General features: G+C 42.5%; 2 protein-coding genes and 1 non-coding gene across 4 annotated transcripts in view; 1 reads left to right on the top strand and 2 right to left on the bottom strand.

Moving 5' to 3' along the window:
- Positions 1-26298, top strand: part of LOC6613461 (bone morphogenetic protein receptor type-1B) — a 50353-nt gene that overhangs the window by 4073 nt on the left and 19982 nt on the right. Inside the window, exons 1-2 of one of the 2 annotated variants that reach the window (XM_032723449.1) lie at positions 21876-21984; positions 24395-24532. In XM_032723449.1, coding sequence (XP_032579340.1) covers positions 21891-21984; positions 24395-24532 — 232 coding nt within the window. In that variant the 5' untranslated portion in view covers positions 21876-21890. Of the gene's footprint in view, positions 1-21875; positions 21985-24394; positions 24533-26298 lie in introns of those variants that run through there. The other variant, XM_002037897.2, reaches the window with a different exon arrangement.
- LOC6613465 (probable cytochrome P450 4ac1) lies at positions 208-2138 on the bottom strand. Its single transcript, XM_002037899.2, has 5 exons — positions 1884-2138; positions 1618-1821; positions 1478-1559; positions 1321-1421; positions 208-1261 (listed from the first exon to the last, which is right to left on the bottom strand). Exons 1-5 carry the CDS (start codon positions 2083-2085, stop codon positions 321-323), a joined length of 1530 nt encoding a protein of 509 aa, XP_002037935.1. The 5' UTR covers positions 2086-2138; the 3' UTR covers positions 208-320.
- Positions 24894-24965, bottom strand: Trnad-guc. Its single transcript has one exon. It is a non-coding gene; the product is annotated as a tRNA-Asp (tRNA).

The raw sequence follows: 26298 nt of genomic DNA, 5'->3' as shown, positions 1-26298 counted from the left end.
AGTAGTCGGTAGTTACACAATTACAACCATTCAAATGTATTTCAATGTACAATAAATCCTCTCCATAAAAAGACAACCAGCAATTTATCTAAACGTTACCGATTGTGTTGAATATGCTAATTAAATTAATAACATGTTAGGATATCTTTAGTTTAATCATTTAATCATAAATCGATTTATTTTAAATGACAGATAATAAGACAAGCGTTCATTCTGTAGAGTGTCAATCGTTTTAATGTTTAATTTGTTTCTTTAAACATATTACAAATAGAAGCTCTTTGGCAACCCGTTTTCCCTAAAATTACACTATGAAATATTACTCATTTGACCCTTTTCAATAGCTTCACTCTGATATTCTCTTGTGTGCGCAGCACAATTCCGTTCTCAAAAGTGAGATCCTCCAATTGGGTGGCGGGCAGGAGTTTGAAGTTTCTAATAACCGCTGCCAAGAGCACCTTCATCTCCAGAATGGCAAACTTCTGACCAATGCAATTTCTCTGGCCTGCACTAAAAGGCACATACGCGAAGGGATGACGATTCACTGTGTTCTCCGGTAGAAATCGATCAGGCTGGAACAGATCTGGTTTCGGGAAATGTCGCGGGTCCCTCATGATGTCGTATATGTGGATGCTGATCTGGGTGTCCTTTGGCATCACCATTCCATTCACCACAGTCTCCTCCACGCATTGGCGCCCAATGAATGGCACTGATGGAAACATTCTCAGCGATTCCTTTATCACACACTCCAAGTAGACTAGTTTGTTGAACTGAAACATACTGATGTCATCGCTGTCCTCGGGAAGACTTTCCACCTCCTCATAGCACTTCTTGTGGACATCCTCATGGAGAGCCAGCATCAGTAGGGTAAATATAAGACAAGTGGACGTAGTATCGTATCCCTCGAACATGAAGGTATTGACTTCATCGCAGATACCCTGATGATCGATCTGACCATCTGCTTCGGCTGCTAACAGGGTATCAAGCATGGCGTATCGCTGCTTCCTGCCAAATTCATCGACTTCTCCGAGTTGTTTCTGCTGGAATTGCTGCCTTTTTCGTTCTATAATGCGACTGGAGAAGTCGTGAACTATCCGAAGATTCTGCGAATGCTTTCGGTAGTCTCCGTAAAGGAAGAAATACCAGTTGTAGTACATCAGCGGATTGCACACGCGTTGAATTAGAATTTCCTCGATGGCATGGATGGCCTTTCTATATTCGTTGCCCTCCGACATGTCATCCAGCTTCACACCCAGAGCAGTTTCTATAAAGGGTATGGTTGAGTTTAAATATCATTTAGTATGATCACTTCACTCAGCTCACCGCATATGTTATTCAAAGTGAATGGCGGAATAACCCGGTTAAGCTCCAGCTCAGCATCTAAATTTTTCTCTAAAACATTAATGAACTTTTTGCACTCTTCCCTAAAATAAACTAATAACTTAGTAAATTCAATAGTTAATTGTTAGTTTAAACATACTTGAATATACCCAGGAAAGACTGCAGGACATTGAAATGAAAGGCGGGCGTTAAAGCCTTTCGTCTGGAATGCCATTTGTGATCTTGAAATCATAGATTAATTAGTGACTATAATAATGCACTACAAATTGGTTGACTCACCCGTGCTTATCAGGAGTCCGTCTCCCAGAAATGGTCTAATCAGTTCGTAAACCACGTTCTTGGTTATCAGCTTGGTGCTCTGGAATACCTCCTCAGCTTCCTCGGGTCGAACCACATTATACATGGGTGCATGTAGAAAATACCACAGATAATTCTTACCCTTGGCCTTGGCCGTGGATTCGCGCACAAAATTAAAAACACTAGCTGTAGTTAAATAATTTATAAGTAGTTATTAACATATAAACCCATTGAGTAACATTACGAACCTGGCGTAAAGTTCAGAATATCCAAGTTATTGCCAAATCGCGTTTTTCCCGGCATTATGGCCACTTTGCTCTCCAATGGACTGCCATCCTCGGTTCGCACACGCTTTGTTAATGAGAGTATGAAGTAAGTTTTATTAATTTGTTTGAGAAGAAGCGTTAGGACCGCCAACAAAATTGGGGTCCCCAGCAGAGCGATCCACATTTCGTCGCGAAATTCTCCGGTCGGTCTGTTCTACAGGCAATTTCACTACTCACTGAGCTTTGGCATATAATATCAAGCCGCCATAATCATAATCAATTGTATGTACTATGGTATACTGTTTAAAACAATAACAATCTCAAAACAGCTTTCTGTTATCAGGAAGCCAATTATATGGTTGGATTATTTCAATTATTGTGGTTGGGAGTGTTTGTATTTATACTCAACTTGGCTATTTATAATTTTGGATTATGTATAAAGATAACTGCATTTTAAATCATTCCAACATTTTAAGTATTATATCACGAATGGGATGGCCGGCATTAAATGGTCTGTCATATTTTCATTATTATCTTTTAAGCTTAATACAATCGCTTAATGGTTAATACTAAAGCGTTTAGTCGTGTCAACAAAAACAGTTTCACTTATAAGTAAAAATCATTCTAGCACGCAAACCCTTTAGACTGTCAGAAATTAAACTAATTGCTTGTTAATGCATAAAGACTATAATGTCATGCTATCGAATTCAAAGCGATATGGTTTTATTTTTGTTGGCAGTAGAGCTAATTATTAGTGCCTATAAGTATACATAGCAAAAGTTTAGGTAATGACTCCTCCTCCTATCAAAAGTCATAATAATTAATTGAAGCACTTGACAGATATGGAAATTGTTAGAGAAGCATTTGAAATAGTTGAAACTGGCTTAAGATCTTTTTTTTTTGCCCATATGACCATTCCAGATTAATAACAATTTCTTGGCAAATTTCCTCCCAGGCCAAGCGGCATATTTTCCCATCGTTCGAACTATGGAACTGGCTGCAGAAAAAAAAAGAAAAACTAGCAATGTCGCATCAAAATGCCGCATTGATTAAAGTTTGATTAGCTGCAGCTTGGCCAGATCGCATTTGGACTTGAGGAATTAATTTGAGCCAAGTTTGTAATGCGCGCGCAGAAATGGCAATGCCGCAGTTGCGCTTGCTGCCGTTGCAAGCTGGCCAAGTGCAGCCGTTGCTGCAATAGAAGTAAATGTGGAAAAAAATTAAATCACAGTAATTACATTTTCTGTGGAAATGGCAGGAGACGGAGATGAACGCGCAAACATGCTGCACGACCAGTGCGTGGACCTGGATGACAAAAATAGTCAATGCAGCAGGAGTTGCAGCAGCAACTGCAGCAGTTGCAGCAGCAACGGTCACAGCAGCAATCACAAACTGCGTTTGGGCATGAAAAGTGCTGTGCCGGCACAATTGGATGGAAAAAGTGGCCCTGTCTCTCCGTTTCTTGTTGTTATGAACAAATGTTATTGCGGCGGCAACATGCTGCATGTGTTGCTGCTGCCACAGGAGCTGCTGCTGCTGTTACTGCTCATTAAGATGCAAAAGACGTCGCTTGCCGCCTTTTTAGAATTACTAATTGAATCGACGCGATCAGTGGCAATTGCAGCGGCGGCATTGGCCACAAAAACCAAAAACCAACAGTGAACAACAACCATTGCGGTGGCGGCTTGAATGTTTGTTTGTTTGTTTCTTGGTTTGTTGTTTCAACGGCTGCTGCGCTGAATGTTGCTGCCGCTACTGTTGCAGCTCCCGTTGCCTGCGTATTTATTTATTTATGTACGTGATTCGCGGCGTGGTTTTGCGATTCTCTTAGCGCAAAAATCTGAGCCAAAGCAGAGCAGCTATCCCTTCAATGGCGTTGCACATCCGCAAGTCGCTTGGGGGAATTGCTAAGATAACAAATTCTGAGTTACTCCGGAGCTGAGAACCCTTAGGCACCTGCACCAAAGTTGCTTATAAGGCACTGCTGATCTTATTAAAACTTAAGCAGCCGCTTCAACTGAAATCTTATTCTACTTTTTATATCTTTGGGGGGTTATTGACCTTATTTGTCTTGTTTTTAAAAAAATAAAAACCACACCTTTTAGCCGCATTCTTCGCGCTTTAGTACACAAATTTTCCATCATTTTCCGGCATCTTTTTAGCCAAAATATTCATGTTTTTATACGCTGACCTTACGCGCTGCATTTTCTCGCTAAGCACAAAGTCATGTAGCAACATGTTGCGCGGTCGCGGCAACATTTGCTGTGCGGCAACATGATTTTTCAATTATAGCAGCGGCATGTAAAATTTGTTGTAAGCGCTTGCATATTTACTTTGACACCTCGTCCTCCGTATGTATGTTTTTTCCGTGCTTTTTCCTTTTCTTTTTGTTTTTGGCGTGTATGAGCTGACAGCGAACGTTGCCGGCGACGAACAGGCGACGCTTGTTAGCCATGTTGCACGGCCTGACACTTGTTGCACGGCATTCTGCCCCAGCAACCTTTTGCGGTCGCTGTGCCCCAAAGATCTCAGCTTCCCGATGTTGCTCTTGCGGTTGCTGTACAATTGGCACAAAGCTAGTGCTTATCCAAGTTAAACCAAATCATAAACGAGGTCTTTGGAATATCCACTTTATTCCATGATCTTAGTACACAAAACTATGTGTTTTAATCGCCAGAGTAAAAGTATATTTTGATAAAAAAACTACACAAAAATGTAGTTTGAACCCACTGTGCTGGGTTGTTCTTGGTTAGCTTTTGGTGTTGATGTTGCTGCTGTGTGTTTTCGCGTTGTCGTTGGCGTGTGTCTCTCGCTCCACTAAACTTTTAATTAAAATTTGGTCGTATCACAGTGGCTGCTGCTTCCTTTTTTGTGGCTTGGTAATGTCACCTGAAGGAGGCGGGGAATCCGGGCAATATACTCCACTGATTTTTATGCAAATTTGCCAGTCTCGTTTTTCGGTCACCGGGCAACTTGAGGGGTTTCCAGACGACGAGGGCTCGCTCTTGGGATCGCAACGGATCGGATCGGGTTCCCAGGCCGAGCTGCGTTCGTCATTAAGTTGTCATGACCATAATCATCTTTTGAGACGTCCATAGACCAACTTTGGCGTCCACTTCTTATATAGTATGTCTCTGTAAAAACTGAACAGTCGATCAATAAGGCAATTGGCATTTCCCCTATGATTAAATGAAATGATAATTTAAAATGGATATTCTCTTGGAAATTGCCTGCCACCTGATTGCATTTACTTGCTTCTCAGAAAGAATATCTTTTGCGAATCCTTCTTATAGATATGAGCATTTTAAACTACATGAAAGTAGCGTCGTTAATTGAAATGAAAATTGGACATGTTCCCGCTTCGGTTTCCATTTCGGCGTGGGACAGGTGCATAAAGATATATTGACTCCCGTTTGGATGTTGCATGATCCGGTGTGGCAATTGGCCAAGATTTATTGACATAATGAAGACTAATTCGCGCGTCTGTGGCCGAGCATTTTGACAATTATTTATGTTGTATTAAGTTGTTTGGCGGCAGCGCGTGTAACGATGTAATTAATTGCCATGGATTAGACACCGCCAATGGCCGATGGCCGATGGCTGAAAAGAAGTGGTCACGCAGACCAGGCCAAGATGGGGAGGCACTGAAACCACGATCGGAGTTACTCAGCCAGGAAAGCCAAAGCGGCTTCGGCCCATAAACAACCGAGTTTATGCGCCGACCATCTGCGACGATCCGAATTGAAAGCGGAATGGAATCGAGGCACTTCAATTGGTCATTCGGCTTTGATGCGATTTTAAAGCGATTTAAATATGAATATCAAAAATATTTGCCGTGATCAATTTATACACTTCATGGTGCGCAGATACTGTGCACTTTTTAAAAGGAAAGGCTATATAGTCAACTAATCTACTTTTTGCACACATTTCAAAGAGCAAAATCTATAAAAGCTACTATATCTGATAGGAAATCTTTATGATTGCGCGGTACTCTTCTTTCCTCTAGTTATAATATTTTATATATTTTATGTTAAACTGATAACCATTTCCTATAAACATATTATTTATAGTTATATTACTCTTATCTCTTAACTTCTCTATTTTGACATGTGAACTAATGAAAGTAGAAAGTTATTTAGTTTTCATTAGTTGGTTAGTTTAGTTATTTATTTTAGTTAGTTATTTTGGAGTATATTTTGACCATGTGGAAGAAGTTGAAAATATTCCTCTAAAATGAATCCGGCTGCATTATTCGCTCCCACCTTAAATTTTATTAAATTTTAGCTGCCCGAACTAATTAAGAAAACAAATTTCGGTTTTAACAACCGCTTTGAATGACCTTTGCCCATAAAGTGTACACAGAGTTCGTTGGAATCCCCAAATTGAATTGGCTCGAATGGGGGGAGTTTAATTTCAGCTCTATTCCACTTGGCTACGTATTTTGTTTTATAGAGCAGCTACCATTATGTGGTTTATGGCTCTAAGCTCATCAAAGCTTAAGCAGGCACTGTATAGGCAACTTGTATATTATTTTCCAGCCATTGTTCGTCTGGATTTCATTCGCAAAGACAATGCCGAGTGTTGACAGGCAGCGGGAAGGAGTAGCTGGGTGTTGATAATCTCTAGACCAGTCTAGTTAATTTGCTTCAACAAGAAAACCGCACGCCGATCGTTAAGTTGGCCAAGATGAAAATCAAACGGATTTCGCCGCGTCAAAAACGCGCGCGACTCGCGTTCGCGTTCGCTAATTGAGTGCGACAGGGCGGTGGTGTTGGTCCGTCGGCCCTTTTTTCGCCATGTCGTCCTTGTGAATAAAGCTGGGGAAACAAAATAAAAAAAATTTATTACGCCACGAAACACATGAAGGACAATGCCGCCACCTTCTCCGCCACCGCCACCACCTTCTTATTTATTGCTTCCACGAATCGAGCGCGTTGTTTCCGAGAAATGCGCTCGCAACTCAGGCGATCCTGTCCAGAGCTCTGGTGGTGGTGGCTATCTGTCTGGGCCCGCTGTGGCCGCAGCTTAACAAGTCGACACTTTTCTTCACACCTCCGGATAGTTGGCCAAGAATTTACTTGGCCATATTAAGCTTAATGGCCGCCCGTTGCGATCGCTGCCCAACTGACTGACCAGTGGCAGTTTGCCGGCTCGTTTCAGGCGCAATGCGGTTATTAAATGCAAAAATTAAGATAAGCCCCGTGGAAGGGCATATTTGCCAAGGGTTTTTAATCCGGTTTTACACACAAAAAAAGAGGAGGAAATGGTAGAATAAGCTACTAGAATCTAAAATATGTTCTGTTGCTTAAAGTTTTTTGGTCTCTTAGTAGTAACACTTGTCTAGTCGAGTTTTTGTGAAAAAGTTCATGGCCCGTAGCTAAACAATGTCACGGCTAATTAGCAATAGAAAAACAGCGGGCATCCTCATTTCGGTCACGAATGCATTTTGCTCATATTTTCCGCCAGTTCGAACACGTGGACACAAATCGCCGCATTTAATGCCTTTGAGACCTGGTCTTTTGGGTGCTCCTTTGGCAGCTGTGACTGTAACTGTGGCCATAGAGTGAGCATTTTTATAAGAGCGAAGATCGTAAAATTGCGAAATTTATATGCACTTAATTGCGGTCTTCTTTCTGGGCTGCGGCTGTCCAGGAGAGACCACATTGGTTCCACAACGTCAATAACATTGTCCCTGCTTATGATGCACTGAATCAACTCGGAATTGCCACAAGCAGAGCGGACACAATGGGGCAACTTGTGCAGAAAACTATTATTTATTAAGCTTAAATCTGCAGTCGAGCAGTTTGAAGCTTTTTTAAATGGCGGGAGTACTCATTGCGAAAATAATCTCGCAACTTATGAAGGCAGTTTGCTTATCAGAAATATTTTCAATACTACTTTAATTAACTACGTAGACTTTCCTTGATTTGATTCTAGCATTCGTCAGGCCCTTATATTACCACCGATCCCATGTGGCAGTTCTATAAATGTTGGATGCCTGCCAGTGTGTACTTAATTAAAAAGTAGCCAGCACAATTTAATTAGAAGAGTCTGCTGCTGCTCTGGTCTTTGGATGTGGCACAGAGACCAGTATCCATGGGGTTAATTACGCGTCCCACTGGCGACACCTCATCAGTCCCAGAAGGCAAGACGCGTCGAGCGAGAGCAATTGCCAGATATGACTTTAATTTCATATAATTGGCAAATGGGTTGCAGAAATGCAGCTGGGAACGCTCATTACGAACTATAATAAGCTGGCCCAGACGTATGGAATGTTGATCCGCACCATTCGGATGCCATTACCTCCTAAGCTTATTTCCTGTTCACTTTATTTTTTATGAGCTCAGGGATTAGAGCCTCGAGTTTGGGAACTAATCAAGCGATTGGTTGCGCATGCGCGTGAAGCGCTTAAATGCGCAGTTCTTATTTTTTATTTTCTTCTCGTTTCATTTTTTATTATTTTGTTAAGTTTCCTCTGAGAGAGAGAGTGAGCTGGACTTAAAGCCCAGCAAGATTTATACCACCAAAGGGCGCAATATATTCAGATATGATTAATTGTGCGTCGCATTCCGCTTGCGGAGCCTCAACCTCAGCGATCCAAAGGCGGCGATAACAACGCCGCAGAATATTTCGCAATTCTCCACAGTTCCTCCTGACTTCCTTGACTCCATTCCGCCGATGCCGGGACCATCGCACACGTACGAGAAATTTCGCGCTTTGCTGGCTGGCAACTTGGGATGTCTGACTCCAGGCTGGCCAGCATCTTCCTGCGGCGGAAAGCGGAGCTGGCTTTTGCATAAGCCAAAAGCAATTTATTTCCTTCCTCTGGTTTCCAATCTATGCGCAGAAATCTTACCCAGCTCCGCTGGACTGAATGTCTGCAAGATGCAAGATGACTGACAGTGTTCATATATCTGCATATGCATTGACAGTCTACGTGAGTCTCTTCAAAGAAGAACTGCCTCAGGAAGTATCATTGGACATAGCTAAAGAGTCTCTAGCTTACAGAGGATTAGTTTTTATTATGAATGGTTCAGTTTGGCTTAAGTATATTATATATTTCATTCTGGCATTAAGTAAGAGCATTAAACACATATACTGTTTGTCCAACTCTTACCTCCTTAAATTTCTTATGTAAATGGCGAACTTTCAAGATCAGTAGTGCTGTTTATAGTGCTCCTCCCTTTTTGGCCAGCCTAGTCAAAGTTTCTCTGCGGGATCGCTTCATTTTTAGTGCAAAGTCGTGTCCGATTTTGCATAAAATGTTCGCCGTCTCCAACTGAAATGGGAAATGGAAGTGCAAATGGAAATGGCAACGGCAATGGCTGAGCCATCGACATCGGCAATGTGTGCCGTTCTCTGTCCGTCAAATGTGGGCATTTTCAGCGGAGCTGGGTTGTGCAAGCTTCCTGCTTGGAGGAATGTTTCCGTCGAACCCTAATCACAATGTCAATATGTGCGGTGAGACATTCGATCAAACATTTGCCAGCGCTGTAAAGTGTAAACAAGTTTGAAGTTGAATTGTCTCCCACTGTCTCGAGGTTCAAAAAACAACCTGCAGGGTTGCAGATACATCTATCTATCCGGCGGAGAAGAGGACCGACCAAACGACCGACCGACCCCCTTGCCACACACTCACAGCTCGGCTAAATTGAGTTGATTTTTATCGCTGTCACATTTATGACATTATCGGAATCGGTCAATATTAAAACGAACTCGCACCCTCGCCGCATGGGTGCAACACCTTCAGCCACAAGGGATCGCGGCGATTGTGTTTATTATGACTATTATTATTGACAGCTATCGTAAATAAGGCTCCGATCTCTGGTCGTTCTCGATGGCTGTTTAAATTGAGCCTAACCACTCGAGTGCATTCATAACCCATAAAGATTAAAGTCTCAACGATAAACGCAACCACACTGACGAAAATGAGTTCTTCGACTCGCTGCTTTACACAAAAAACATCGAATGCATAGCTACAAAAATTAATGGTTTCCTTTTTGGTAGTATTATGGATCAGTTATTTTAAGTATAATCTTTTATTTATACCAATATGTTGCATTTTTCGCAGTGCAGCACACTTATTGTTATTGCACTCCTTGCATGTCGCATAATTAAACATTTGATAGTATGAAAGGGGCAAGCACAAAAAAAAAAGAAAAAAACCTTAGCTTATCACCATTTAATTTGTAAATGTCGCTGGGCAAAGGCGAAAAAAATAAGCCAAACAAAATAAAACCTAAAAATAAACTGGTTCTTAATTAAAACGACATTGGTCGAGATCTCTGTAAATAATCGTAACGAATCAGACGACAACATAAAAACGAAAAGTAAAAAAGAAAAAATACAGATCGGTACAGAACCAGGAAACCCAAATGGATCCACAAAAAATAAAACCCTAAACAGAAAATGAAGCGCGCAAAGGTTTCTTATAATTTAAAAACATTTTTCTGGCATTCAAACGAGTTGAGTTTTGGAGAAGAAGGTGAGAGGGATTCCAACCGCCCGGCTTTGGGCCAACATTTCTTCGGTTTTAGGCCATGTTTTGGTTCTCCTGGCTCTGAGTTCGTTTTTTGATCCCATGTGTTTTGCCGATACTCTGGTGTTGTCGCCTCGAACTGATTTATCGAGAGCCCTGGCACTTGAGACGGTTTTTAATTATATTTCTGGTCGCTTCAAATGACAAGAACTATTAATTTGTTTCTTCTTTCGGTATGCGGGTCGTAAAAAAGGCGTTAAAAGGCGAAGTTCGAGGCAGGAAGATGGATTGTGGTGTGCCATAAAAGGGAAGGATTTAATGGGAATCAATCGTGACGCTGATTGCTGGAAATTAAAGGAGATTCTACCATTTCGGTGGGAGTTCAAAAAGATTGTAAACGATATGGTAGTGCTTAGATAAGGAGGCGATAGCGGACTGAAACTTTAAAGTTTTGGGGTAATAGTTTTTATAGTGCTGGCTGTTAAGTATTTTAAAGCCGTTTTTATTCCTCTAACGTGATGTCGGTCTTCTTTGTACTCTAAAGCTTTGTAATCTAATTGTCTTATATACTCTAAAACATCTCGAAATAAGTGCTGCTCTTATCTTTTATCAAACGTTATTTTAAAAATCGCATTAAACACGTTCGCAGAAAATATCCATGATTTCATTGCTATAATAAAAACACATAGCAGAAATAACAAATTACTCATACAAATTATCAGGCTTACTAAGTTCCCCCAGTGAAGTTCGCAAACCTTGTTCGCTCTGCTCATAATGCTAATTGAATAACCTTAATGTGGGACTGTTTCGTGTAATTTGGGGTAATTGTGTGGCCTTACTTACTGTTATATGGCAGGCTAATTGATTCGCCAGCATCCGCAGCTGTTGTTGCCGATTTCCCTCCAGAGATTCAGGTTCGCGGATCCATTAAGTCGTCCCCGCATCCAAAACGATCACAGGGCTCTCATTCCCTGTGTGTGTGTGTGTGCGTGCCAAGGCGAAACAGTAGCCAACTGGCATGGAGTCAAGCCGCCACATAATCTGTCAAAAGAAAAAGTTCATAATAAATCAAATGTCACGTAAACAATATTATTAAAATGATGCAGTCGCGACACGGCAGTGGACGCAGTCCGACCCCGAACCCAAACCCAAAACCCAAAACCCGAATCCGACCCAGACAACACTCATTAAATGGGTGAGCCTGCGGCGGGCAGAAGGGATTTTGGCAGGGGCTGGCATGCAAAGCGGGTTGCAGAAGATTCTATACACTGCGAGAAATTGGTTCTGCAACAAGGAAGTGGAGTATAGAAGAGCACCACGGAAGTGGTAAAGTTTGTTACATTATATGTAACAGCTCATAAACATACTGATATTTAATAAATATATAATATTATCAGTAATTAAACTTTTAAATAAATAACGCTTTTTTGGGTAGTGAATAGGCTCTTGCAACTGCTCGTTGCTTATCTGCAACTGCTGCTGCTGCTGCTGTGGTAAGCATAACGAGTTGGGGCATTTAAGCCCCGAGCCACACAAAAGTTACAAACTGCCATTCAGGTAGACGGCGGCCAATCGAGATGGAGCATGGGGATGGGGATGAGGATGAGGAGGTGACCGGCAGGCCGGGATTCTCGTCGGGTTTTTGTGCAGCTTCTGCGCGCATTTATGAGGATCCACGGGTCCCGCGGGTTTTTTGTCAACGTCGCAGGGCCTTCCAGGGACCAAAAAAGGAAGAATGGCCATGCGAAAGACCAGAGACCGAACGGACCACAGCTTTGTGTCAAAAAGGCTGGGCCCGTCCTCGATATTCCCGTCTGAGTTGCAGGTACGCGTTAATCACACTTTGCGCTCGCCGTTTTCGGATTCTTGTGGCTGAAAAATACATTTAAAATTCCAGCCACGTCTGCCGGCCAGGCGAATTGCCTTGGCATTAAATTAAAGGCTTTAGGGCTGCTCTCGGGACGGGTTCAAACGAGTAGCTGGACCGGCAGGACCATCAGCTTTTGGCAGCCTTTGGGGAATATGACCAGGCTGGAAATTTCACACCTTCGCGTACAGTTGCAGGATCACAAAAAGACGTCAGTGTAGGCGTGAACCTTTTAGGAACTCGAATGGGCTTCCCTCCAGCAGTTCGTAAAACGTAACGCATACCCTTTGCTTTTTATGTAATTTGGTCCGTAATAAGTCGGTTACTTGCCTGCCCTGATGATGGGTCATCGAACCCCCAGCTGCATTGCCCATATCCAGACGGCAGCCCACTCTAATCGATAATTTATTGCTGGACGGGGAACAATGCGATCCGGGCATCGGCAATGGCATCGGTCGAGCTTGACCAGCTCCAGCTCCAGCAGAAAGCCAAGAGAAAGCTAGACCAAAACCTAAGACCGCTGCAAAATGCGAACATTTGGCTCCTCGGTTCTGTTCTGGCCAAGATCCACATCTGCCACAGAAAGAGAAACGAAAACACGAAGCTGCTCTATGGCTCAGACTAATCTGCTGTGGCACATCGCGATGTGCCAGGACCGGCTTTGGCCTCCACCTTCCTTCCTTCCCATCCCAACCCATACTATACCATCCGATCCAATCCCGTCCTGCACTTCCTCGTCTCGTTGAATTTATGTTTAAGCATTTCTTGGCATTGCCGGCCACGTACTGTTCTTGATATGAGATCTTTTTTCAAGGGATTCGTCGATGGTTGCGTGACACGAATTTCAAGGAACTTCAATCCCTAATAATATGCAGGTCGTTATCCTTTTTGCTTTGCTAATTGAAAACTATTTAAAAGACTTCATTATTCTTGTAAGTTGTAACAGAATAGTTCATATGCAGCTTTATTCATTTATTTTATTATTTTCAAGAAGCTCTTACCACCTTTTTATGCCCTGTTTACCATCTCTAGACCCTGTTTATGTTCGGCTCCTGCAGCTCGTTCGCAGCTTGGCCATAATATTTATGCCGTTTTTGTGTGCCCTTTTGCCGCTGCCCACAGACGGCGCGATCCCCCTGCGATCCTTTCGATCCTCCTGCCTGCGGATCCCCATTTCCATCTGCAGCTCGTCCATGGAGCTGCTTTGTGCCTTCAGCTGGGCTGGTGTGAAATAATGATGCCGTTGCGCAGATAAGGTGCCTTCTAAAAGTGGAGTTTCGTGCCTGCCCCATTGTGATTGGGGGATTGTGTGGAGAACGGGCCTTATAGAGAGTGAGAGAGAGCAGGCACGGATGGGATGGCAGTGGTGGTGGATGCAGACGCAGACGTAGATGGAGACCCGCTGCAAAAATAACATAAATGGCTCGACGGCGCACTGAAATGGTAAATCTCGAGCTGTGCATCTTGGGATGCAATTTCAAATGGGCTTCGTTTCCCTCGATTCGTTCGCTGGTCTCCACGACCAGTGTCCAGTGTCCGCCGTCCACTGTCCGTTGTCCGTTGCAATTGCAAATTTCTTTTAATAAGCCTTTTGACGCCTCGCTGCCAATGCCAATTGTAAATTGCACGGAACCTGCCCGCGGCAAGCAGAAGGAAGGAAGCCGATGGAAGCGGAGGGGCACAAATTATATATACTTAGTGCCGCGTCCTTTCCGGTCCGATTGAAATAGCAGACCCAATGACGCAAACGGAGACGGGCATAATGAGGATAAGGATGCACCAGGCGCGAATGCAGCCCAACTGTCGGGGTCACTGGAGGTGCAGATGAGGGCTTCCCTTCCATGCGCCTAAAGATCTGGCTACAGTGTATTTCAGATGATTATGGTTCAAATTAAAATTATTAAGCTTGTAAGAAGCATTAATTTGGGAGCCCTTTATAACCAAGAAGTAATATAATAATAAGCTTTAAAAACAAGAAATTGAACCTAAAAGTGTAATTCGTATTCGGAATTATACTATTTATAAACTGTTTCCTTACTTTTTCGAATCGGTTACTTACTTTTTGAGTGCATCGGTTAAGTCAAGGCAACTTGCGAAAAGGGAAGAGGTCGCCTGTGGTATTCATTTCTCAATTCTTTCTTAGCCCGATGCTCGATCATTTATCTTGTCAAAGCTAATTTAAAGTTAGTGCTTCCTTCGACTCGTTTCCCCTTATTTTTTTACTTATTCACGCTGTCTTATTTCGCACGTAAAGTGTTAAAGAGCAACAACAATGGGCACTGCAAGAAAACTAAATAAAAAAAAAAACGCTCACTCTAAAGAATAACAATTTATTTCTTCCTGTACCTGAAACTCAGAAAGCACGTGAAATATTAAACAACAAACGAAAAATATTTCTCATTTTTGTGCAACGTCACGTAAGCTTTTTGTTGCTGTTTTTATAATGATTACTGTTTTGGCAGTATATTTACACCAACGTGCTTAGTGGGTTAATAGCCACAGGAAGTGCTAGCGGGTTAATTAGTGTGCTGGCTTATAAATTATTATTAGCAAAAGTAACAAAAATCGTAACTTAAAAATAATTATTAATTACTATGTATATAAATAAACATAAAAATTAAAATTTTATTAACAAGCTTTCGAGTAAGAAATTAATGATTTGGAATTACCCATATATATTTTAACAATAAAATTAGTGTATTTTTCGCCATTTGTTATGCGGATTATGATAATTTTTAGTCATATCCATGCAGATTAGTTTCAACACCACTTTGACATTTGGCTTTTAATTATAATCAACGAAGATAAAAGCGAGTTAGGAAGTAAAATAAAATAAAGCTTTAGATATTTTTTTAACTTTAATCTTATGTGTTGGTATGCATTTTCCTCACTCCCAACTCAATGTCACTCGCAGTTGAAGGTTTGGCATTGGAAATTGAAAATTGGCATTGCTTACTTATTCATGCGTCAAAGTTGCGTCTCTGGGGTCTGAGATTCCTTGCTTTATGCGGCCATTGTGTGCCTTGGTCTGGCCAAGATCAGAGGAACCCAGCGAAGACCGGACCAGCCATCGGGGCTGCTGCATGTTGCATGTGTCTAGCCATGCGACATGCCACTCATCCATTAGACTTTTCCTCAAAAAATCCGCCCGAAAAACACCCGACTAGTTGGACCAACTTGCTCTTGGCCTGTCCCCAAGTCTCAAGACCATTGTGATTTCCATTCTTTTGTAGTATTTTTTTATGTTGTTGTTTTGTATTTTCGGGGCACCGAGAACATGATGTTCAACACCAGAATTTGTGTTGTACTTCGTGTACTCGACATGGGCGAGTGGAGTGGGTACGGATTTGGTGAGACGAAGGTGGAGCATCTGGGCGGAGGACATCGCGTCTTTTGCATTGCAAAGTACAAATGGGGAACGACGTTGCAGACTGCGGCTGCTGCTGCTGCTGCTGTGCAACGACCCTGAGGAGTCGCCTCCGAATCCAAATGGAGTTGGAATCGCAGCAGCAGCAGCAGCAGCAGCCTCACATTGTTCAGCTCCTGACTGGACCTGGGTTCCTTCTCTGGCAATCAATTGTTGCATCTTGCTCTCGCTCTGCGACTGTGGATGTGGCAACGAAGCAGACAAACGGCGTCGTCGCCTCGTTTGCCACACTGCCAAAAACTAATTAAACTTGAAATATAGATAGATAGTTCAGAGAATATGTAAGGTGTTCTGATCAATCTTCAATAGAATGTTGTTTAAGTTTATGCTCTTGTTGAAAATATAAACATTTGTTGACAACAGTAGCTACAATTTCGGCCAGTGCATCCTGACCAGGTTGTGTCTCCTTGGTTTCCCAACGGCCTGGGTAGGTGATATTGCCTTATCTGATGTGTCATTTCATTTTGTGCTCTTGCTGCTTCTGTGACTCTTTGCACGCGCATTGCGAGCCTTAATTTTTGGTCAACAGTTTTTTGCTTGTTAGCCACGTTATGCTGAGACCGCAACTCTTAGCAACAAAGGAGAGAAAGGGTGAGGCGATGCCAAGCAGTTGGTAAAAGGCCAAAAAGAACGAAAAACCTTTTACCACATTGCCCAAATAATTGTCGTGTTGCGGGCTCGTCTTTGGCCGTTTCACGTTGCCAATTATGAGGCACGCTCCACGCGCTTTTGCTGCCCGTTTTTGTTGGCCACATCTAAGCGTTTGCGGCACGCCCACATTGTGGCAACGACTCCCACAACCAGTCGCACTCCCACCACTTTGTGGCACCTTTCCACCTCATAGCTGGCCTCCATGGCCCCGCTGCCATAACCATGTTTTCCTCGGAAAACCCTGCTCGTTTATCAGGCGGCAGGCATCGGGCAAAAGAGCTCAGGCCGCAAAACCGAACCCAATCCTTATTCCCAACCCAAAGTCAGTCGAAATGGCAAAATATCTTTTGGCTGTTCTTGGCAGCTCAACTACATTCGTGTTTATCAAAATGAAATGTAATGAAGATCTGCATAGTATGGTGGCAAAGTCAGGCACGAAACTTCTAAGTTCAAACTTTTAACTTGAATATGATCAATCTATATAAGTGGCAACATGTTGCAGGCACCCATTATTACTTGTATCTAAACAATGGCAATGACCAGCAGTTTTCCGGTTTCCGCATCGAATGCAAATTAGTCAGAGCCAGATACATTTCTATGCTTACTTCCATAGCAACGTGTGGCAGTCATAAAACATTTTGACCACAACGAGGCGAGTTCAAACTTCAAAATTCGTTGTGCTTGTGGTTCCGAACAATAGTAAGCTAACCAAGAAAAAAAACAGGCACTCTGTTGTCTAATCAAACAAAATCGAATCGAATCCGAGAGTCAGCGATCGATCTTGTTCTACTTTTTGGCTCCAACCTTTTGTGCTTTTTTATTTCATCGATTTCTATGGGTTTTTTTCGGTGATTCCAGCGCATTCCTCGAGGCCATTGGCTGCGATGGTAAAAGTCATGCCCATTGTTCTGTTTCTGGCCAACAATTAACATTTCCAGATCGCAGATCGAGTGGGAGGCGAGTTGAGTGGATGTATTTATTATTGATTTAGCTTTGCTTTTAACAAATTTGTGGGCTAATTAAGCAGATGTCATTCCATTGAATTATCATTCGATGCGAATTTTAAGCATTGGCGTAGGAGTCTAGTGTGGAATAGCATTCACACAACATTTGTTCACAAATTATTTATTGTCCGGCCTTTAAGCGATAATTATTCTTGAACCTCTCGTGCTTCTGGGTTATTTATGTATATGTGTTTGGAAGTTGACAACAACGAATTTAACCAGTGTTTGCTACTTTAAATGCTCGTTTTTTAATTTCCAAGTAGTAGTTCTATTTTATTTATGTGATGTATGCATTATTCAAGCAATAAACAATGGAGGCAATTTAAATGTAATTTTAATAGAAAATTAAATCGATTGAGTTATATTAAACTTACAATTCTGCTACATGTAATTCTCTGCTAATGATTTCGTAAGACTTGGGATTTTTCACATGTCGATTATCTCTAAACTAGGAATGTGTGAATATCTTAAAAAAGCTCTCATGCAGCTGTCGGCGAATGTTCATTTTAGCTTTTCACTCTTTCTTTCTTTTTTTTTTTTGGCCCTTGACTGGCAGACGTTCTTTGAAAGTGATACCACATACACACCACCGGCAGGTACACACAGATACAAACGCACACCAACTTACTTTTTGGTGGGGACGCGTCAAACACTTGAATGTGTCAGCCTTTAACACTCTTAGAATTTGATTTGCGTTGTCTGTTTCCAAATGCGGCTGTCGTCTCGTCCTCAACCACCAACCTCTCTACCACTCATTTTGGACATTCATTTCGAAGGTTCCCCAAATACGAACAGCATAAATATGTATATGTAGATACTCGACGAAACTGAAGAATACTAAAAAAGCATAAACTGCCCGACCCCTTACAGAGTTCTCTGCTTTTATTTCGGTGCTTGTTGGGCTGCCCGAAGTGCTCACTTCATATATGACGACCCTTTTCAGAGATCCCCGTGGACGCTGCGAGATTGAGATCGTCGCTGTCTTATCTTATCACTGGGCATCCGCATCTCTATCTGTATTTGTATCTGTATCTGTATCTGTATCTGTATCTGCAATGTGCTTTGTGTTCCTGGTTTCGATGGGGATGCGAGCGTGACAAACATATCAGTTCAGGTTGTGCTTTTAAGAACATTTTACTGATCAAGGTAGTTCGCTCTATATAATATGTTAAACATGGTTTGTTCTTTCTATATAAAAATAATTTTTTTAAAATTTTTAGATGTTCCCCTATTTCGGTCCCTTAATCACTAATCTTTCCCATCACTGGCTGAATTCCTAAGCGCACATACCTTCGTTTTTTTGGGCTCCTGGTTCTGCGGTTTTCTTGCTCGCTGCTGAAATTGTAGACAATACATTTATCCGAAATGCGCCTCTTCACACTTTGGCATTTATCAGTCCATACCGTCGGCCCGTATTGGATTACATGCCAACGTGGCTGCTGACATATCATCATCAAGTGAGCATCCAATCCGTCCCGTCCTCATCCACATGAGAATCCCCAAAACCATCCCCATTCCGTTTTAAAGTCATCCCATGAAATTGTCGTCTCAGCGCGGCTGCATCAATTTCAGCGCTTTCGGGTGACATTATACAATTTAAGTGCTTTCTATAGAATCATCTCATAATGAGCATCATGATCATGAGGTTGTGCCACCGCCAAACAGGAAATCTTCAATTGCGAGTGGAGAATTCTTTTTTTCGCTAGTCTACGGATCGTTCGCCGTCTCTAGGTCTTTGAAATCGAGAACTGCGCAAAACTCTGCGATCGTCATAGGCTGCAAAAAAAAAGTATATATATATACATATTTATGTGGGACCACCCAAATAGCTGTCATTCGGAAAAGCTGAACACATAAAGAGCTAGAAATTATGCGGCCGCCTTTTTCAATTACAAATCAAACGTCAGTCAAAAGTTGAAGACCGTGCTGCGTTTTCGGTCTAGGCCAGTAGGAAAAATATTTGGAAAAATCATGCGTGCACATTTGATTATATAAATAATCATCATAGATGCATGACTGCATCTAGGAACTCTGGGCGGGATTTCTGTTGCCCTGTGTGGCCGTCGAGTTGTACATTTGGGTGAAATAGCAAACAAACATTGCGGCATGAAGCCATAAATAATAACAAAAGAGGCCAGTTAACTGCAGCGTCGATACTGAAAAGCTAAGATAAATGATCAATTTTGATCAAGCAAGGGGCTTCCTTATTATAAAATCAATTAAAATATTTTGTAATATATGCCTTTTTGGTTTATATAATTTTATCATTTCATTAATCTTGGTAATTTGATTTATTTCAATATACGTGAATCAATCAACCAATCACTTGGCAGCTTCATTAGCGCAAATCCTAGAAACTTTAAATGAATTAAGTTATTTAGGAAAAGTAAACTTTTCGAAATGTTTTTCGTGGAGAAGGAGACGGTGTTGTTGCAGACAAATTGATGGGATTCCAGCAATTTGTGGCCATTCTTTGCCGGCGAGATCATTATGCTGCATTTATGCCCAAATTGAAGTGAAGATCTCCACTTTCAGCCAACACCTGGGGGCCACAAGAACCGGGTCCATTGACAGTGCTATTATACCATGAGTTTTCATTTCTCATCTGGGATGGGATCGCATCGGTTCTGGTCTTGCCTGATCTGATATGGGCCCAAAGAAAATTAAAGCTGCATTGTGTGATGCGCGTTTGAGGAGCAAAGCAAAACGAAGCGATATGATTAAGCAGAAAATGATGCACTGCGAGAAATAATTATGGAATTGTATAAGTGGTAGGGAAGTGCAATCATATAGAACAGGTGCAAATGGCTGCGAACGTTAAATTCAAATCCCGAATGGTCAAAATTGATTTTTCCAAGTGTGCATGAAATGAGGCCCAGCTGCAATCAGCGGGCCAACTTGTTGTAAACAAATTGAAGTGGCACTCAGTGATCCCCTGCCCCGCCGCTCTTCTTCTTGCGTTGGCCATTACCAATTGCACTCGGGTTCAACCCTTACCCTCGATCGACCGACCATTCCCCATTTCCCATTCCCAATTCCCTGGGGATCGGATTGTATGGGATTGTATGGTCGGAGTGGTATAGGATGGTATGGTATGGGGACGTGCCTTCATTAGGCCATGCAGAGCGCGTAGGCAGAATGTGTAAACACACAGCGATATTCATTCCGAATGCGTCTCGTGTGCTATGCGTAATTTTAATTGATTTCATTTACGCATTTTTGACTAATGTTCACACGCCGCTGCATCGGACTGGCGGGGGGTGCAGCTCATTTAGCATGGACTCGGCGCGTTGATGGACAGAATCCAACTCCAAATGGCTGCATCGGGGAATTTATTTTTGGCCCTGTCGTCCCACTCTCGCATCCGCCGTTCGCCTGGTTTTCCCCACCCAGAAAAAACACAAAATCTGTAACATAAATTTCACTTTGATCTATTTTTGAGTGCCCAATGCAAGTTTGCTAAATTCTGTTCAGCAGAAGGAATATTTAAAATTTTTAATTGCTACTAGAGTGCGGGCACTCTGCGGCGACGACCCAGTTTCAAAACAACTTTGCTGGCCAAAATCTCAACTGGGCTAGGGGATTTCTAATGGGGGTGTTAGAGGAGGCAGCACTAATCTCTAGATAGCATATTTATGTTTCGAAATATACAGTTTTACTCTAATTAATGTGTGTGACACATACTATTTTTAGTCATCTTCATGCAAAAACATCTTATAAAACATTGGATTACATGTAGGAAATGTGATTCACTTTCGCTATACATAACTTTAAACGCACCCCCACTTTGCTAATTGCCCAAGTTGGCTATCGTAACTAAGATTGCCTTGGGGTTTTCTTCCCAGTTCTGCCATCAATCTCCAAGTTGACATCCCAACCATAAGCGATTTGGAAAGAAACGTGTGACTTACCGAAACGACAAACTGAAAGTAAACCTCCAAGTTGCCTGGGCCATCAATCAATCAGTCACTTAATATGAATATGAAAATATGAACCCGAACCCACAACAAATGCAACGTGGGTTTATCTAGCGCACATTCGCCATTCATTATTCATTGTGTGTTTTTCCTCTCGCCAGCCAAGTTTTCTTATCTCAGGCAACAATGTTGGCCGCGTTTTTCTTTGGGCCACTGTAAGTGCAACTTGAAAGTCGATTTTCAGGCAGTATTTTTGCAGTAAATGCAACAGTACTTGAAGCATTTTGTAGTAAGGCAGCAGAAGCTGGACAAAGTTCAGTGAGCAGGCAAACCGCTGAAAAGCCCAGTTACCCAGACCACACCCAATTGATTTCCACTCACTGACCATTTGAATGATGCGCTTATGACACCAACCGACTTGAAAAGTCGGTATAAACATAAACAAACAATATTTTGGATACATAAGCATGCCTTGACTTTACAATCAGTTGTTTTATTATATATTTTGCTTGCAACACATATATAAAAAATAACATGAAGAAAATTTAGTTTGTATGTTGTGAAAAATTGTGAAAATTTTATTTAATGTATGGTTTGTATAAGGTGCCGTCCTAGTGCTTCTTGCGAACCTGGCAGAGAAATTGATGCGCCTTCAGCTGGTGGCCCTTGAACTTCAGGCCACATCTAGGACAGCCGACGGTCTGTTTGAAGAGATTGCGCTGGCGGCGCTGACGCGGAGTAAGTTCGTCCTCGCTGGACAGCAGAGTAGTCGAGTTGCTGGAGGAGCTCAGGTGGAGCTCGGCGATCTCCTCTGTGTTACCGGAGTTGCGAAGAATTCGCTTTGATGGCTTTCGATTTGGCGCAGCGTGATGTGGAAGGTCTCAAGGAGGAGGAACTGGAGTCCATGTCCTTTGAAGTAAACGATGGCGGTTCCAAGCACACCATAGTTTTGGCGTAGAGCAAGTGGGATGCACGGCGTTCTCAAGCTGCCACTCTTTCATCAGGATGTCCTCTCCAAAAACATCTTTAATGATGGATTGGTCAGCTAGTTCCGTTGCGGCCGTTAAACTGTCATTTACGGCCGCCTCTTCCTCCTCCTACTCTTCATGAAATTAGAGGATTTTGACCTCGCACAAGGTCAATTCATCCTCCATTGATGTTCTGCGTGCGCTCCTGACTGCTCATGGTGTTCCTGCTGGCTGGCATCTTTACCTCATCCTTCAACTGGTGATCCTGTCTATTGATTTTCTTCATGTTATGTAATTAAATATGTTACTATATGGGAGTGTTTGAATTTACTTTAGAACAGCCTCCTCTGTTTTAGACGTAGTGTCATAGAGGCCTAACTTTTTTGCCATTTGGCTGGCAGCCATTCAATTTGTTTGCCATGCAGTCGGCATTTGCTTTTATTTCTACGTAATTGCGAATCTTTTGAAGCGATGCGAACTATATCATCGCAGTACATTGTCCTACCCGTATGCATATTGATTGATAGCCAATTTGCACGTGCTCCAATTTGTGCCTGGGGTTTGCTTATTGTCGCCATGTTCGGCCCATACGAAATCAGTTCCCCTGCTCGATGTTCTTTGGCTGCACCCACATGGATTGTCACGTTTGTGTTTTGTTTTCCTTTTGAATTCTTGGAAATGTGTCGAACACAAGAGCCGCGAGTTTTCCACCCAGCAATTTGCAATCTTTGATAGATGGCTTATGTAACTGCCAAAGATTGTAAGGCACAACACAAACCAACACCAAAGTGGCGAAAATATTAGACGCGTCGGGGGAATTACGTCGTTTGGTCTGCTGGTTTCGAGTCGACAAGTGCAAGGCACTCAATCAATTAGCGATAGTCGATAGCCACAGACATGGGCTTTATCAATGCTTCGGTTTGGTGTGTGGGGTTGCACTGGGAAATATTCGAAACTAAAAAGAACTTTGAAACTACTAACTAACTACTAACTAACTTTGAACTAGCAAATGTCATATTGCTTCTTAAGTGTTGCGAAACTAACAAATATCGTAAACCCCCTATCGATATCACTTACCTTTTTTATTAATACAGAATTTACACCACTCATGTTACGCTAAAGTTTTATTGAGTTCCATTAATTTACGACTTTCTATGGTCGTAATTAATCCTCTGCTCGCTCTCCGCATTTTCCGCCGATTTTCCATGAATGGCATCTTTTTATCGGACCTGCACTCGCATAATTCATTGTATCGCGTTTTGACAGATTCGGAATGGAATCGCGACTTTCCTCGCCCACCCAACACGCGTACGAGATTTCAATTGCCCGTCGAGTGGCACACATATATTATACCAGCTCTCGAAATGAGACGCATCATAAATAATAACTAATGTTTTGATAAGCCCCCAAAGAGCGCCAACCACTTTTTCTGTTTATCAAATTACGTATGAAGTTTGCTCATTAATTTTGGCGAAATGAGTGTGGGGAAACATGGGTAGTGTAGCACACAGAAACCCCTGGAGGAGGCCTAACCCCTTCCGCTGAGATTGCGTCTGAATCGCTTCCGCTGATTTGCAATGAAAGTTGCACAGTGGGGTTTTTGCACCTATGTAGCTCATAAGGGGGGATTTCTTGGTCTTCAAGTCGCGCTTATTGCGTGGGCTTTGAGGCGTCGAGGAACGTCATCCTCCAAGTCTGTGGCGTGCAGACGACAGAACTAGACGTAATCTCGGCGAGCTGTCAAACAGTATCTTAAAGATGCCTCTCTGACAACTTGGCTGGCAACTGGTTCTGAACGCAGCCGTCTGCGGAGAGGCACTAAATTCTGCGGCCTTTTGACCAAGTTTATGACACACGTTTAGCTGTCTACTTGGCCCACGCTCATCCGCTTTCAGAAGGAAGAGAGTTGAAGTTGCCCATTCTCCGTTGGTGCGACTCCCCTTTTCCTCTTCATCGCCCCTCGGTGTTTCTATTTTCAATTAAGATCTCGTATTTCAGGCGCCCGACAAACGCGCAATTGTTGTTGTTAAATTATTAATTGACATTTGCCTGGCGCCACAGAAGAGCAACTCAAGTGCCAAGACTCCCACCCGCTCTCCCTTTTTTTGTTTACAAATTAGTTACACAGTTTTTCAATTTACTTATATTTCGTATTGCCCGTTTTTCTGTTTGCCCCGTAGGTGAATTCAGTGCGAATGTTCAGCCAGACGTTGAAGCTATGGCCGCCGCCGCTTTGAGTGGCATGGAAATGGGATCTGGACCAGGATTAGAGGGCTATGAGGATGCCGACAACGAGAAAAGCAAGGCCATGGAAAATGGTGAGTCCACCATCTTTATAAAAGCGTTAAAAAAAAGAGTGTCATAAATCAGCATAGAATAGATATCTTATATCATCATATCATATCATATCTTATAAATGTTTTTAATTATAACATGATCATAACAGCCGGATGTATAGATCAACAGCAAATTCATATTTTCAATTTGGAGAACTTAGTTCAACATCCTCGATAGTATAGTGGGTAGTATCCCTGCATGTTAAGCGGGTGGCAGGGAATCAAATCCCGCTTCTCATGCGGGGGACCGGGGTTCAATTCCCCGTCGGGGAGATGTGTAAAAATTTTGTTTCTGGTTTGACTTAAAATGGAAAAAATATTGTGAAAAAAAAAGCTCTCGCATCTCCCCGACGGGGAATTGAACCCCGGTCTCCCGCGTGACAGGCGGGGATACTAACCACTATACTATCGAGGACGGTGAAAGACGCTCGCCAAATGTGGCATACGATTCTCGTTAGACTTCGGTTGGGTTCCATCTGTGGAAGACCTTCCTTCCTATGGCAATAAGTTCTGTTTGGAAATTTATTAAAAGAGGCGATCGGATGCAGTCATCCTCGAAAGGTGTTAATGGGGGAAAAAAAAAATTATATTTGACGCGGCTGAACTCGCAATGCGGCAGAGAGGAGTATCTGTGTGCGTCATAACCCCGCGATTGTATGGGTAAATTTATGCCCAGCACCGCCGTGTAATTATAATTTATCGTTGTTGAAATTCCGTAAAACTTTAACACCTTACCTTGTGACCGTGAAGTGCAGCAGAACGAAAGGGAGCCTGAGATAGAATCGAATATGAGTTGGTGCCTGGTTAATTGCACTTCAGTTTTTGACGAAGAGTAGATTTAGTGGTGTTAATGAAGAGCTGCCAGGGTGATCTGCTTTTCGGGCTTTCATGTGTGTATCTATCAGATTTTAATTCATTGCAAAAGTATGCAAGAACGGAACGAATTCCAAGCATTTTTCCACATGTTGCTGACAACATGAAATGTCTTTGGTTTATTTTTATACACACCCAGCAACACACGGGCACACAATAAAGTGTCGCCCACGTTGACACAAATTTCTGGTACAATACGAAAATTTCCATGCTGCAGAGATACAGATACACAGACTAGTATCCATGAGATGCTGGACAGTGCTACCGACCAAAAGACTGGCGGAGGAAAAGGAAAGAAAGGCGAAGAACAATCGGGTAGCATTGCCTGACTTTGATTTAGGGCCCAGCCACACTCCAAGTGACATCTTGGACCTTTCCCGAGACCTTCGTCTTTTGTCTGATTTCTGGTGATTTCGTTGATTGGGAGCCTGTTGCGCACATCTGTTGGCCATGTTGCAGTGACCCGGGGTTCACCTCTCTGCAGCTTTATGTTTCTAATGCTCGGTTCTAACAATATTTCCAGAGATACAGTCGGATTCGTTACAGATACAGATACATTCGGCCCGCCAGCTTGTCTGGCCTTTTCCCTGGGAGTGTCGGCCCCGTTTTGTGTTTATTGTATGGATGGAATAGTGTTTCCCCGCCCTCCAGCGTTTTTCACACGAAATACTCGAAAATCCAACATGGATTTTCTATTGTCTGGATTTCAAAGGAAATATGTATGTATGGCTAGAATCAACCTTTAGCCCCCGCATTTCCACTCGAGCGAAAGAGCAAACAACTCCGAGAGCACAGTGCAGTGTTAATGGAACGAACAAATCGAAAGGTTTTTTTTAGCACAGGTGCTAATTGGACAATGCAGCAAATACTCGCGT

This window comes from Drosophila sechellia, chromosome 2L, assembly GCF_004382195.2.
Source record: "Drosophila sechellia strain sech25 chromosome 2L, ASM438219v1, whole genome shotgun sequence".
Classification (NCBI taxonomy): Eukaryota; Metazoa; Arthropoda; class Insecta; order Diptera; family Drosophilidae; genus Drosophila; species Drosophila sechellia.
Note: the sequence above shows the minus strand (reverse complement) of the source record. Positions and strands in the feature narration are given on the sequence as shown.